The sequence below is a fragment of the Lagopus leucura genome, unplaced genomic scaffold, assembly GCF_019238085.1.
Source record: "Lagopus leucura isolate 7727_CA_CO unplaced genomic scaffold, USGS_WTPT01 Super-Scaffold_100157, whole genome shotgun sequence".
Taxonomy (NCBI): Eukaryota; Metazoa; Chordata; class Aves; order Galliformes; family Phasianidae; genus Lagopus; species Lagopus leucura.
The window spans coordinates 42,482,187-42,498,163 of NW_024962334.1; the positions used below are offsets into that span (position 1 = coordinate 42,482,187).

The 15,977-nt window shown below is 37.5% G+C and overlaps 1 protein-coding gene across 1 annotated transcript in view; it reads left to right on the forward strand.

Annotated features, from left to right (window-relative positions):
* Window positions 1-15,977, forward strand: part of LMBR1 (limb development membrane protein 1) — a 62,833-nt gene that overhangs the window by 17,812 nt on the left and 29,044 nt on the right. The window contains exon 5 of the mRNA XM_042888215.1: window positions 5,596-5,699. Coding sequence (XP_042744149.1) covers window positions 5,596-5,699 — 104 coding nt within the window. The remainder of the gene's footprint in view (window positions 1-5,595; window positions 5,700-15,977) is intronic.

Consider the following 15,977-nt stretch of genomic DNA (forward strand, 5'->3'; position numbering starts at 1 on the left):
GGTAATACACTTCAGTAAGACATCTGATAATATGCATAGCAAATTCCTGAATTTCCCCATCCCCCAACGTGGAAGGTTTCATTAATGAGAAGAAGTTAATTTACAACAGATTTAATGTGTGGGTAGGTAAAGCCAGGAGATAAAGCATATCATCTGTTATCTTTCTGAAATTAGTTGAGTTGTTGTTTTGTTTTTTTTTTTTTGTATGATCTAGGTAGCAAAGCAAGAAAATAAGAGAAATTATGGGATAAATACATACTTTAAGGGAATGGACTCTGTACTGTTCAGGAAGTGGAATGTCGATGGAGTATGTCCCAAAGATGAAGCAACCCAGGAGAGATGCTTATTTCCAGGGATAACCTCCTTAAAGTGCTGTAAGAGTGCACCTGCTTGTGAATGACAGCAAGTAGGTGTGGTGTGATAGAGGCTGATTTGGCCTAATGGGAACTCCTGAGGTCAAATCTGAAGAGGAGTTTCATGGATGGTTGAAGTGGGGATGAGCTGCCTAGGAGGAGTATAGAAATAGCACCTGTGTTAATATTCTAGGGTGAAATTAGGGAAACCTGATTTCCTAACTGGGACATAGGGACACAAACAGCAAGATGAAGGAAAGCATCATCCTGTTGTTAACTTGAGGTAGTTCTTGCCTCAATCTTTGCTAGCAAGGTCTGCTTTAGGATTTCATGAGTCTCTGTGCCAAATTGTGGCACAGAGAAGGAGGCAGGGGAGGATATGGGCCCTGAGTGTTGTAGGAGAGGATTGTGCTAAATAATAAACGGGAACAAACAGATCAGTGGGTTGCATCCCTGGGTGCAAAGAGATTCTGGAAAACAGAAACCTCAGGGAGCTGACTGCAGTATTTACTGACCTAGGGGATGGAGAGAAAAGAGCCAGATTTTTTTTCTGCTGCATGCAGTATGAAGCAAGATGTGTGCATGGATAGTTAAAAGGCCATCCAGACAGACTAAATCCTTGGAAATTTTCCAAAATTTAACTGGCTAAAGCCTTGAGTAGCTTGACTGGACTTGCTGGTTATCTATTTTAAGTGAGAGATCAGGCTCCATGACTTTAAAGTTTTTTGGTAGTCACACTTGTAATAGGGTGCTGCTAATTTAGCATGTCTCCTACTTTGTAATGGGCTATTCAGCTGTTCAGGCAGTTATATTCTTCTCTCTCAAACACGGTAAAAGAGACTGTTTCATAGAAAATAATCCTTCACACTGTGTCTGAGTTTATTTTGGGGAGAATACAGTGCTGCAGAGGATGAAAGTTTTGTAGTGAGCAATTCTGCAGTACTCTGTATGTTAGAGTTCTTTCAGTACTTCAGAAAATGCAGGTTACTTGGAAATTTGCTGGAAAAATGTAGTTTTCAGATAGGAAGGCCTCTGAATTATCCTGTGAGCATCATCTTTTGATTTAATATGATAGTCATAGTCACAGAGTGGCCTGGGTTGAAAAGAACCACAATGATCATCGAGTTTCAATCCCCCTGCTATGTGCGGGGCTGTCAGTCACCAGAGCAGCCTGCCCAGAGCCGCATCCAGTCTGGCCTTGAATGCCTCCAGGGATGGGGCATCCACAGCCTAAAATTGCAGTCTTTGTGCCTGCACGATGTCGTGTACATTTCTAAGTCCAATAGCAACGGCCAGCATGAGAGGCAGTCACCACCAGTGTGTTTCCAAGTTTGATCAATGCTGATGCTAGTGGTAGAGGTGACTGAACTAAACCAGGATTTACCTCAGTTGGTGTGAAGCCGTCAGAATTTCAGCAAGTTTCAGGTATGACGAGGGGCTTCTCAGAACTTGGGAACAAGTCGGTGTTTATTTCAAAACTTTACCTTTGGAAGGGGCTCCCTCTTGTGGCATTCACTGGGTTTGCAGAGTAGTGTTGCTTTGCTTTGTAAAACCCTGTTCCCGTGAATGAACAGTCTACCTTCTTGAAGTGAATTATGAATAATATGTCCTGAGAGCTGATAGAGAAAATGTTACCATCTCTGTAACTGTCTGGCATTGCTTTTATGTATTTATTACTAACATTTATTATTAAATGTTACTGAATGGGAAAATTGGTATTGCTTTAAAATGCTTGTGTTAATTTATCAATTGCACGTGTAGTGTGAGATACTTAATTGTAATGTTAAGGTGTGTTGTTTTTACTGTTGGCTGTTGCTTTAGTTTTGTCATATAGGATAATCCCGTAGAATAAAGTATATGCTTTCAATTTTTGAAACTAGGAAGAGGGCCCTTAGCTAGGCCCAGATTAAATAGCCTTAACTAATGTGTGTTGAGCTAAACCCAGACAGGGTTGAGCGTCTAACAGCTGTAGTGTTCACTTGTGCTGTTTTTAGGTACAGCCACCAGGTGGAGGTAGAATGCAAAGAAACTGTCATGAATCAGAAAAGAATTGCTGAGGCTGTTCTATGGTTGCCAAAGACCAAGTTTTTAATTTTTGTTTTATTAACTTATTCTTTGGGGATTTTCTTAAGTCACTGCAAAAACTTTTATGAAAAAAAAGGGACTTTCCCCCAAAGCAAACCACTAGAACTGCTTAAAGCTTTATATATGTTAAGATCTGCAAACATCTTAGGCAGTTTCATGGTAAAATCTATATAATAGTAACTGTTTATTTTCAGGGTGTATTTTAATTTGATTTCTTATCCTAATTTGTTAACTTAGAAATGTAATAGGGGAAGAAGGCCCTCTGTTCAGTCAGTGAAGTAGGTGGAAAGAAAGAAAAATGAGAACCTGTTGAAATGTATGCATATATGTTTATATATACATGTGTACGTATGTCAGCAGCACTACAGCACTGTCCTTACCTCTCAAAATGGTGTATTTCTGTTGTACCTTTGCAGTTTAACATTGTGTATCAGCTGCTAATGTGTAAATTTTAGTTTTCAACTTCTTAGGCATCACTTGAGATGTGTGCCACCATCCCATCTCTTAAAATGCTCTGTACTATTATATGCATCCCTTAGCACTGTTTTGATCTGTAGATACATGTAACACAGCTGATGAAATTTTGACAACTGTGTATGCAGTTTTAGTTAGCTCAGTTTGTTAGTGTCAGATGTATTTTCCATTAGAGAAAATATCTAAATTAGGAAGACTCCTACCTCTTCATCCCTCCCCAAAAAAACCAAAATTGGGTAATATTTCAGCTCAGAAACTCCTGTGCATTTTCTGGAGGAGTGGGTGTGTATATATGTGTTCATACATACATGTGTATAAATATATACACACATAAACAGAACTCTTGTTATTGTATTTCTGATAAGGACTTATGATTCTGTTCTTCCTGATGTTGTTGTGTGTTAATTAATGTTCCTTACATGGTAACAGGAGCTTCCTGACAGCAAATTCTAAAGAGAAAAATCCCCCTCTTTGTTAGCTAAGTTTAGCCACCTTCAGGCAGTCTGTTTTCTTTAGCATTTTTCAGTATTGTATTTCATGCATCTTTTGGGTTTTTCTTGTCTTATTTGTATCACTAAGCTTGTGTCCTGGCACTACCAACTGATGAAGTACGTTCCCTGTCATTTTTTTTTTCTCCTTTAAATTTCAATATTTTACAGGGAAAAAACATAAGTCCGGTGAAAGTCTTTTTTCTTCTTTTACTTTTCATTTTTGTTTCTTTTTAAGGTGAAAGATAACTTCTAACCATTTCACATTTTGAACTAAATATATGGATTTTATTCCATAATGACTTCTCATACCATTAGCGCACACCTCTTCCTATTTTTTCCAAACTGGACAGTTTTTAGAAAGGAAACAAGCCTGTTTGTAAGAAGGAAGGTGGTATTTTGATTTTTCTTTTCTTTTTTTTCTTTTTATCATGGAGGATGTTCTTTTTTGGATTTCAGATGATAAACTAGTCATGTAGAATTGTGGATATGCGTGTGTTTTTCTCAGCTGCAAAACAGAAGCTGTATTTTCAGATGCAGTACTTGTAACACTAGCTGAACCTGATAGTTACACTAGTATGAAATTGCAGGTTAAGCTGTAATACTTAAGAAGAAACACAGCATCATGTAAACATCTGATAGGATGATGTTGATGACTGTGTATTTGTTCAGAACGTGCCCATATCAGAAAATCTTAATAAAGTAGATAGCCTTAATGAAGATCAGTTATCACTTCAGATTGCTTCTTAAACCTTTTCCCTTCCTGCAGATGTCACGTGTTTTACAGATGTTCTAGCAGTAGTCAGTTGCTGGCTTTTCTTCTAAGTCAGAGAGGTTGAAGTTGGAAGGGACCTCTGGAAATTGTCTTGTCTATGCCCTGCTCAATGTAATCTGTTGGAAAAGCTGCTCAAGGTAGTGGCCTGTTGGGTTTTGTATATCCCTAAGAATGGAAATTACAGAATGCTTATGGGCAACCTGTTGCAGTGCTTGACCACAATGGCAGTAAAAAAGATTTTTTTTCCTTCTTGTTTTTAGTTTGTGCTTGTTGCCTTGTCTCCTTTCACTGGAGACCACTACGAGAAGTCCAACTCTGCTTCCTTACCATCTCCCCCAACAGATATTTATATACATTGATAAGATCAGCTCTTCTTTCTTGAAGATTAATTATTTTTGGGGTCCTTTGGGCTTGTTAGAATATATTCCCATTTGTACGGAGGAGCCCACAGCTGGATTCAGCATTCCATCATCTGTGCTGAGTAGAGGAAGGGTTACCTCCTTTGGAATACTGATAGCACTTCTCCTAATGCAACAAAGGATGCAATTAAATGTCTTTGTTGCAAGAGCTCCTGTTCAACTTGGTACCTAACAGAACCTTCTCTACAAGGCTGTTTTCTCACCAGTTGGTCCTCAGCATGCTCCTCCTGTTGTCACTGGCAAACTTGCTGAAGATGCACTCCTTCGTATCGTCCAGGTCATTAATAAAGATGTTAACCTCAGTATTCCGGGGGTGCACCAATGGTGCCAGGCTTCTAGCTTGACTTTGTACTGTTATTCACAACCTTTAGATCACAAAAGCTCAGCCAGTTTTCAGTCTGCCTCATTGTCCAGTTGTCTGTCCCGTATTTCATGAGCTACACCGTGGGAATGTTCTGGGAGATAATTTGAAAGCATTATTAAGGTTCAGATAATCTACTCTCCTTTTGTAACTGAGGAGCTGCTGTTGATGTTACTGCAGTCTTTCACTTTGGAGGTAGTGATAATATTATTCAAAATGTCCACAGTTTGTCTAAGTTTCTCTGAAGGAAAAATGTGTGAGATAGTGAATATATAGAACTGATTTTTTGGTATTTGCTTGTGGTAAAGTACTTTTCTCCTGAAATTTATTTTTTGAATACACCAAAAAGTGGGATATAGTGAAAGTAGTCAACCTGATTTTGCAGCCTATTTCCCAAAATTTCACCCAGTTTCCTCTTGAAGTTGGTACCCACTTCTTCTTCAAAGCTTATAATACAGAATGATTCAAGTGTTTTCTTTTTTAAGCAGTGACCCATAGATAGATATGTATCCATTAGACTCTGGCTTCTGTTAGTACTTAAATGTTTGCTTTGTTGTTGTATGTAACAAAGGAAAATGTAACATAACTAACTTCTAATATAGAGAAACTTGTAATGTAAACTTTTTCTTGTTCATTTCAGGTTTGTGGAATCTTGCTTCTCTTTTTTCCAATTTGTGTTTGTTTGTATTGATGCCCTTTGCCTTTTTCTTCTTGGAATCAGAAGGATTTGCTGGCTTAAAAAAGGTAGGAAAATGCTGTTAAATGCACGTGGAGTATTTGCAGTACATGTTCCATTCTCAGTCTTCATTTCTAGTGGAACAAGTTACAGATTTGGGAGGACTTCTGTGCTGCGTTGTGTATGCTTTTGTGAATGTGTGTATATAGATGTGCCAACTTGAACAAGCAGATGAAGTGAGTACAATATATGTGGTTGTGAGTAATCTTTAGGAAAAGTCCCGTGTATGCTGACATCAAGAAAACACAAGAAAGTGGTTTAACATGTGGTTTGTTTTTTAATAATGTTTTAACTGAGGCTTTTTTGAGGAAGATAATTTAGTTGGGATGTTTTTTAAACAAACAAGTTCAATCAGTGCAGTAGAAATGAAGCAGTGGGAAGAAGTACAGGCTTCTTCTTGATGGCTGATTAAATAACATGAACTGGAGAAAACTGAGAAGTGTGATGTGTGAGTTCTAAAAGTCAGAATGTTACAAAAAAAAGATTTTATTTAGAACAGTTCAGTTGAAAGAGAACTCCAGAAATCATCTGCCTGATTACTACAAGGCTAAGCAAAAGTGTAAGCATTTTATTAAGTGCATCATCCAAGTGCTTCTTGAGCACTGACATGCGTGGGGCATACTGTGACCAGCATTAACCGTGTGTTAAGAAAGCTATCTTAAACGAGTAGAAAATAACAAACAATTTTCAAGTTTATTGAATGTAGTAAAGTTGAGAGGACTGACTTCTGATGAAGCATGGAACTTGGGAAAGCAATTTCTCAATAATGTGATAATAATAATATATGAATAATAATAATGTAATCTAAAGAAATGAGAGACACAGCAAAATGAATTGCAAATGGTGAACATTAAATGACTGAAATGAGAATGACTATCTAGGGACTAGTTGAAGCACGTGCTTTTTTTGGTTTTCATCATCCAAAAGATAGCACTTTGGTTTTAATGGTACTGTGCTTGAGGGGATAGCACACCTTTTGGATGACAGTTAGTAGCAAAGGACTTTGGAAAGTGCCCTGAAGTAAGGAAAATGAAAAGAATGAGCACAGAGACTATTGAGATATCAGTGGTTTGCATGTAAAATCAGCAAGGTGATGATTGTGGCAGAATTCTTGGTTGCGTTGACAAGGCCATATGCACAGAATTGAAGTCACTGTTTTGTTCTGGTGGAATTGGGGAAGCTTCCAGACAAGTGCAACATTCAGTTTGGGATTGTTGAGTTCATATAGATGCTTGAGGGAACAAGGGAAAACAAAGTATTCTTGGAAAGATAGCATGAAGGAAACTTCAATTTGGAACCAATAATGTGAAGAATTAGGGATTGTATTCTGCAGTTGAAGCTTCTGGTAGATTACATAGACTGAGCAAGATAGCTCTGTCAGAATGGACCTGTGGGACCCTACTGGGATGGTGTATAAATACCTGTCTGGTATCATGTTTTACTGACTGAACTGTAGATGTATGCAAATTACTGCAGTGTAAGCTTGGATGACCACGCTAATGAGTTCAGTTCTGAAGTCTGGCAGTGGATTAACTGTTGTCTGTATTACTGTTTAGTTCTGCTTACCCAACCTTGACCGCAGAACGTTCTGCTTTCCAGTCCTTCCTTTTCTTCTGATATCCATAGGCCTTAATAACACATTCAGCAGCTCAGTTTGTCCTTTCAGTTTTCAAGTGGAGAGAGTTCCATTTTGCTTTTTTGCCTGTGTCTAGCTACAGTTAATGTATTTCAGAAGTAGGTTGGCTAGTCTTAGTGAAGCTTGTTCTTGGTTGGAGTGCTGACAAGAATTACTGTTTTTCCTTCAGGCATTATACGTACAGTGTGTTCCCTTCACTTGTAGATTTCTGTTAACTGCATTGTGTATCCTAGCTGCCTTAGACTTGGAATTTACATTAAACTTTAAAAGTTATGTGGTAGCTGTTAAACATATGAATGAGGTTTGTTGGTAGCTAGTAACAAGATAAATAGGGTCACCTTTACATGTGTACACTTGGAAGCATTTACAACTCAAGATGAGATAAAACCATAATCTGTCTGTAGATGTCAATAAAAGAGTTCCCTTATATTTTAACACACTGGTCAACACTTCAATGAAGACTTTGAAACCATGATTGCCTTGTAAAATTGTGGTACTTTAAGCCAGTTTCTTGATACTTGTGCAAGTCTTGTCATTCATTGCATTATACTAATGGGCCAGAGAGGTTTAAAAAAAAGATGCTCAAATGCTCCACTGAAAGCTATTACGGTTAATTGACAAAATCAGATTTCAGTGGTCTTCATTTAAAGGAGCATTTCATGCGTGTAGCAAAGATTGCAGCATTTCAGAGAAGAGTGAGCTACTGTAGATGTGAGGATGTTGAATAAAGAGGTTTGGTGCAGAATATATAATCTTTATTCTTTCAGTTGGGAGTTGGATATGTGGTATGGGGAAAACAGTTGATTTTAGATACCTGCTCAGATCTAATTTGGATGAAAGGACTGTTTCACTGGAGGCTTTTATGGACTTTACTTTAAATGGATCATTGAATTGCCTTTGTTATGATGAATCTTTGTTACAATGAGTAAGTAGGTCCTCTGGGATTTAGGTGTACAGTTAAGCCATCAATTTGAAGATGTCCTTGTAAGAATTACATGTTGGATTTTAATAGAAGCAATGAAAAACGAATAAGAGGTTCAGTTCTGAAATAGACTGATTTTTTATTTTGCTATTGGATTTCTTTGTTCAGCTTATATTGTGACAGTAATGTTTGTTCTCATTACATATGGGCCCGAATCCCTAAGTTTTGTCAGCTTATCACGAATTATGCTAGAAGTTAATTTTAATCTATTTGTTGTCACATGTTGCAAGCTATATTTCAGATAGCACAGAGGTTAGTATTCCAAGCTCTGTATATTTTTATTTCCATGCTCTTTTATGGAAGCATTGCCCCCTTAACTATTTGAAGTTTCATGAATCTGAATGGGTTTGATTAACCATCTTCCAATTTACTATGTCTTTTTTCTTGGTCGCTAGTATACTTTCTAAGTGGCACATGGCCCCTCTTACAGACTCATTGACTTCCCTAGGGCAACAGTTTAAAACAACCAACCGCTTGCATATTATGCAGAGGAGAGAAATACGGAAATTAGACACTCACCATGGGCGGATGCAGCGCTGTACTGAAAAATCAAACTGATTCTCTGCTTAGCTTTTAATTAAAACCACTATTTTAATTCAGAAAGGGTATTTGGGGCCTAAGGGAGGGCTGACAGTGCACTTTCAAAGAGTTTAAGTGCTCTTTCTTGCTATAGTTTATTTCCATCTAATAACAGATGCCGTTATTATCTGGAGTAGTGTGTGTGTGTGTATACATCTACAGAGATGTGCAAAACTTTACAGTGTGAATTTGTGCACACATTTACATGTAAACAGGTGTGAATTAGGCTTCTCAAGACTATTGAAGTAATCAGAGTTCATTGTGTCATTGTAACATTTTCCTTAGCCAGTGCTATTAACTGGAATAGTCTGAAGTACCTTCAATATCTTGCACTACTGCATGGCTTTATAAATTTTTTGTCTTTGTAGAGTCTTTACATCAAGTTGTATTTTGTGTTTAGATCCTCTGACAGCTCTTTGTCATGGGCCTTCATGTTCTGTAGTACAATTGTGGAACAAAAAAATGTCAGCTGTGTTCGTTTATGTCAGAATTAACCTTGTTCTATAGTGTTCTAAAAGAAGAAACTTATTTGTAGTTGAGCATCTGTAGTTTGCAGTGCTGATGTTTCCGTGTGCGATAAGGCTGCACAGAGAGTTACACGAATGCTGCTGTGTGAAGAAGGCAAGGTTTTTGAAGAGATAATTGCTGTACCTTCCTTGACCTTAAAATGTGCTTTCTCTTGATGTAACTTCAACTGAAATTTGTATTTGTTTGAAGATGACAAAGATAAAGATGTTTAGGAGTAATTTCCTTGTAAGAAAATGCAGAAGTGCGATTTACCACCGTGAGAAACTGGTATAACTGGGTATTGCGTAATCAGGAGTGCAGAGTTCTAAAAAGGCTTTATGAAGTATTTTACCTTAATACTGATCTTTGAACTCGAAGTCATGGCATAAAGTTTAACATGAGCGACAGCAACATCCTGACCAATTATCCAAATTGTCCAGACATCCCAAAATGTTCAGAAACACAACACACAGAGTCTTTGGATTAAGAGGTTAACTCCTGGAACATCAAAGTAGTGCATGATAATAAAACCAAATAGTACAAAAATTTGAGGTAACTTCCTTGCTTAATTAATTAGGTAGACCAGGTGGAAGCGAAGAGGCCAGAGCTGGTGCTCAGAATGTCTATAAAGCTGAGCAACATGACAGCACAATGGAGGAGGAACAAAGATTTTTTTAATATACTTCTATCCTGTGTCACAGTTTGAAATTGTCCTGGTTTATGTCCCTTTTGGCAAACTTACATAAAAGTGACCCTGTACTGTATTTTATGACCAGATGACTTTTTTCCCAGTGGCTAATTTGTATCAGACCCTCATCTTAAAGACACACAGAAATGAGTAGGAAGTCCAAACAGGTTTGTCTCAATGAGCTTTCATTGCATGCTTTCATTATTTTTGCTCGTTTTTTGCCACTGATCATCCATAAATTGTTGGAAATGAGTGATTAAGGAAGTGCTGCTTAGTGTTAGTGGCACATGCACATTCTTGGTATGTTTTTTGTGGGTGAGAGGAAATCGCGTACTGCACAAACAAAAAGGAAAACTCCTGCTGGGAACCTTTCAAGGAAATTTAACTTGCATAATGTTTTGATCTTGGTGTTTATTACAGAAAATAAGAGTAATATTTCACCAGCTATTGTTATGTGTCAGCTAGGCTCTCCATCTGCTTGCCATTCCTTGATATCTCTTCCCAAAGTCTCATTTAGTTTATTTTAGTAAAAACACCACTTAAAAATGTAGCAACATGTTCATATGCTTAAGGCAGGTGAGATGGGCCGGTGTTCTGAACAGTTTATTGCATAGTGCTTGCTACTGTATTAAATTCAGTTGCCGTGGCTGCGAAGTCCTGGTTGTATTAGCAGTTGCATTAGCAGTTGCAGCTTAGCCCTTGAAAGTAAAACTTGGGATGTACGTTCCATTTTAATACTGAAATTGCCCGGTTTTCGCTAGTAAAGGCTGATTCTTCCCTTCTTGTACCTTTTCAGAGCTCAACTTTTGAAAGTGTCCATTGTAAATATAATCACTTATTTGGGGGGGGGGGCAAAAATGTTGGGACATTGCAAATGAATGTTGTTTTTTTTTATTTCTGTAAAGATAAGCTGTTGTAACTTGCTGAGGAGCTATGGTATATACAGCTTACCAACATTTGAGTTGGTTGATATGCTTGTCGTTGCTATTGATAGATTTTCCCACTCATGTTAGATTTAATAAAGAGGCTAAACTCTTCTTAAATGTTGCATGTTACGTGTTACAGTGTATTGCATTTCAAACTGGAAATTGTAATTTCCTTGTTTTTTCCAGGCTTAATATAAATAAAACATTCCTAGTTTTTTTATTAGTATTTACAGGTCTCAGATTTTACTGTAGGTGGAGAACACAGCAAAATATTTTTGGTAGGTGCTGAAAATATAGGAAGTCTGCTCACAGTTGGTTTTGAAGTATTTGCTTCTAGAAACTGTTTTGCTAATCTCAAGAAGTATTTCATAGAATGTGATTTGTTTTTATAGCAAACAATCCTGGGGAAGCTTGCTTGGAAATCCTTCCTAATATGAGATGGTCTTGAGTTCACTAATCAGTTTTCTGAATTTATCCCACTTACTCTGCAAAAGTGAATGCAAGAGACTTGTACCTTAGTGGAAAACTTTTGACTTCATGTTTTGTGCTTATGTGTACCTCTATGGCAATAGCCATGGGCCACTGTGTGTAGTGGCTCACCAAATAGTCCCAGGGTACCCTGTTAGCAGTGCATGTTTATTTGGCATTTAAGCTCATATTTATTTGTCTATAAAATCATTCAGCATGAACTGAAACTTTAGGGCTCTGATGTCTATGAAATGTTTACTAGTATGTAACTGAATTATTGTACATTATATTGCAGCCCATTTACTCTTTCCATTAGTAATACCAGAGACAAAAGTTGTTTAATCAGTCACATGAAAGGCAGCTGTTTGGTTTTGTATTTTTGACATAAGCTAACATCTTAGCTCCAGATATGAAGGCTAGTTTAAATCTTTGAGTCATTTAAAATGACACCACTTAATGTTTATTAGACTATTTTTGATGTTTAGAAGCAGATCCTGCTTTTTTTGGGATTCTGATTTGGCAAGATCAGGGCTTCTCCTCCCTTACTGAAATAAAAGCATATTTAACTGGCAGTTATACAAACCTATAACATCATCAGTAAGATGCAAGGTGGGTAGCAGTTAAGGAACATATTTAATGGTAAATCCTGCAGAAAGAATGTGTGTCTTGATTCTCTGTATGCCTCCTGCTTTCCTTGAAGTCTCAGAAACAGCAAGTGAGCAGTGATATGTGGTGATTTCATTTTTGATGTAGAAGGTGATTCAGGCACATTTAACACTGAATATGAGAAGTGCTTTTAAAATGACAGGAAAAAAGTAGATGAGGAGGATTAGCAGGCCAGTTAGCATGTCACATTGATGAGTATCTGCACTAAACTGCCTGAAATCATATTGAAATTGCAGTTCTGTAAAACCAGATCCTTTACTTGCAGTTCTGCAGAGGAAAGGGAAATTTTTTTCCCAGCAAATAAATTGAAAAAGACTGAGGTGAGTGTGTGGACTTTTGAGGACCTGTGATTGGAATATGTCACTATACTGGAGATTAGTAGAAGATTAAAATAGATTTGTCTATTAAAGCGAAGCAGGGATCTCTGCTACCTGATCAAAATAAATGTAAGTAAGGTTAAGTTAAAGACAGAACCTGAGAAGTGCTATGTGTAGGTCAGAAAGAGCTTGGGAGTATTGGTTCTGTTCGTTTTTGTTTTTCAAAGTCTGGAGTTCCGTGTGTGTAATGTGTCCGTATTTAGACATGTAGGAACAAAGATTATGCAAGACAGCAACTTCTTGGTAGATAACATGCATTCCTCACATCCAGTTGTGTTTCAGTAAGAGCAAGATAAAAACAAACTGGAGAATCGGTGGCTAGGATGGAAAAAATTGTGGCCATTGAGAAGGAATGGCATAATGAGAATTTGTATTTGTAGACTTATAAAACATTTCATAAGGCTTTGTAAGACTTCTTAACTCCTTCAGGGGCATTACAAGCAAAATCTGACCTTTTTGTCACCATAAGGAGATCCATGATTTGCTGAAGGTGCGTACCAGTTTTGAATCTGGAGGCAACTGAGGAGGGGAGTAAGTGGATGTTGCTTGTTGCACACATTGGATCAAGATGTGAGGAGATGTGATCTGTGCTCCGTTTCACTGAAGCAGATAAATGTCAGTTGGTTACTTCCATAAATTAGAATGTACTTCTTTTTAAAATGCCTCAGAGCAAGTTACAGAAAATAGGGTAACCAGACATAAACTAAAAGTATACTTCACTCTGCATTGCTTTTCTGTAATACCTGCCACACTGTGACTTCAGAGCTGAGCAGTGATTCTGCTTTTCCGCAGTAGTTTATGGGTTTGAGGTTATAATTACTTTTTTGATGAGCTCTTCCACATAGGCAGAAAAGCAAATTGTGCTGGGTTAATGTATGGTTGTGTAGCATTTTCGTGTTTGATCTATGAAAATCAATAGGATAACAGAATGAAACAGTGTTAGTAATATTGGAGTAAAAATGCTTTTTAATAAAAATATCAAACAAGTTTAGTGTTATTTCAAAAAGTAGACTTCTGACCATTACCTCTCTAGCATAGTGTGAGAAACCATATTAGATGACTCCTGCATGAGTAGATAGTCATCTGTGAAACTAATCAGGCTCCAGAAGTTAGCACTGGAGAATTAGCTATTCCAACTCATCTGAGCCAGGAACGAAGTGCATTGCTGAACTTTTTGCTCTCCCCACTCCTACGTTGTTCTGAACTTGTACAGTGCAGCTGTTACAAAGTTCTGCTGTACTTAACGTGATTATATTTTGTGGAATTTCCATAGTTCTTCATTAAAAGCTTTAACATGGAGCTGGAAATAAAATAACTTGTCAATCATTGCTTTCTTTAGGAATATATCTTCTGATTTTTTTGTTTGCAGTTTTTCTTTGAATTTAGGCTAATTTATGGAGTTCTGTGTGAATAAATATACACATGTTAAGATACTGTTTGTGAAGTATACAGATGGTACAGCTCTGTGTGGAATCTCTTTAGATTGTAAACTTGAAGCAGTAGGTTCTAGAAATAATGTAGTCCCATGGGAGCTATATTTTTTTTGTTACTGAACTTTTTGTGTGCCAAAGTGTTTAACTTGGAATTGGAATTCTTTGAAATGACATTTTGGGTACTCTTTTTTAAGGCAGAAATGAGCAGTTCAAAATTATTTGAATGGGAATGTGTAGGAATTAAGCATGTCTGAATTAAAGGCTTCAAGAAAGCAATGAGGTTGTCTCCCATCCCAGGCAGCTTCCATGTTATTTGTTTTCATGCACTTCTTAAAACGTTTCCCAGTTTGTTGCAAGGAGCTTCCAGCAGTCTGGTGCTCTGGTCAGTTCCTAGAAATGTGCTTTCTTGATCTTACTTAGCTATGCCGTGATCAGCATCAAAAAAACCCTTCAGGTTTAATTTTATTTTAGAGCTTTAGTAGCAATCTGTATTCTTCTATGTGTCATTTGCTTCAGAGAATTCATCTTTATGGCTTCTTTCCACCAGACCACTATTATAAGTTCCAAGTCTTCCTTTATATTTTCAGATGACTTATTTTCATCTTCTGCCAGCTGCAAAGAAGGTGGAAAATATCTATTTTTCTTCCTATCACTTCTGTGTAGCAGGAAAGATTCTTATCCAAAAATAAGTGATTGTAGGGAGGCTCACGCTGTCAGAAATCCCACGGCTCCCTTGTTGTTGCTGCAGGTGGCTTTGGGAAGTCTGGGAAACTTGGTAGGCGGAGGGAGTGGAGCACCAAAGACGCAATTAGTGAGAGCTGAGCTGGCCAGTGGAGCAGCAGAGGAAACTTGTGGAGGAAAGGGGCAGCACGGCCAGCCATTGTTTTACTCTTTGTATCCTTTCACTTTTCTTCGCCCAAAAGTTTTGGCTTTGTGCTTCTGCTACTGTGTCAATAGGAGATCTGCATCTGTCCTTTTTAACATGATCTTTGACGTAGTTGAATGATGCCTTGATGTGGGAAGAGTCAAACGTGCGCTTTCCTCAAGTAGTATGAGTCCATGTATTTGAAACAATGCTTTAGCTGCCAGACACCATTAAATCTCATGTTATCATTCTTCCTGATGTTTGACTTGTCTTGGGTAAGTAAATAAACCCTAAGGTAAAAAAAAAAAAAAAAAAAAAAGTGAGTCAGAGCCCTCTTCCATCCTGATGGTGAAGATGCAAACCTGCAAGGAGTCCATTTAGCATCCTAGGCTAGTTGAGAGATGGACAGTTGTAGAGCTCAAAATATAATGTAATAAAGTGGGTATGATACTCTTCTGGGTCAGCAGAGAAAACAAGAGTCGTGGTGGAGAGAGTCACTCCAGTGGGTGCAGTGGGTTTACTGCATCCAGGAGAGATGTCTTCACCAACCTATTAAGTAGGCATCTTTTCTTGATCTCTGATAAGGTAAATTTGGACTTTTGTTTCCAGTATGGTGTGGGCCACACCTGTAATACTGCATTCATGGTTTTAGCTGGTACCCCAAAAATTCTTGATTTCTTTTTCCATCAAGATCCTATAGTTTTCACTTTGTTTTTATTTTCTGTGTTTCTTTTTTATAATCTTGATATTTTGTTAATTATACTGTATAACTATAAGCTTCTACAGAGTAGAGTGATTTCATCTGCCTCTTCTAGCTCCATTGGAAGAATGGTAACCACAGTAATCGCTTGGGAAAAGATACCAACAGAAATCAGCTGAAATTTGCTGGCAACGTTTTACAAATGTGTAATTTTAAGGTTTGTGTTGTACAGAAAATAAATCCAGATTTTACTCTTACTGTGTCGTGAAAAATGTTCATTTCAATCTTTAAATTCCTATGGGACAGAAATGCAAGGCAAGAAGCAGTGTTGGAGGAGATACGGTCTCCATTTGATCAAGTATCAGTATGTTAGATTTAGTTTATTTCTTTGTTGCCTGATGGTATGGTTCTCTTTTATTTATTAGGAAATATGTTTCTATGCTGTTCTGAATAGGCCAG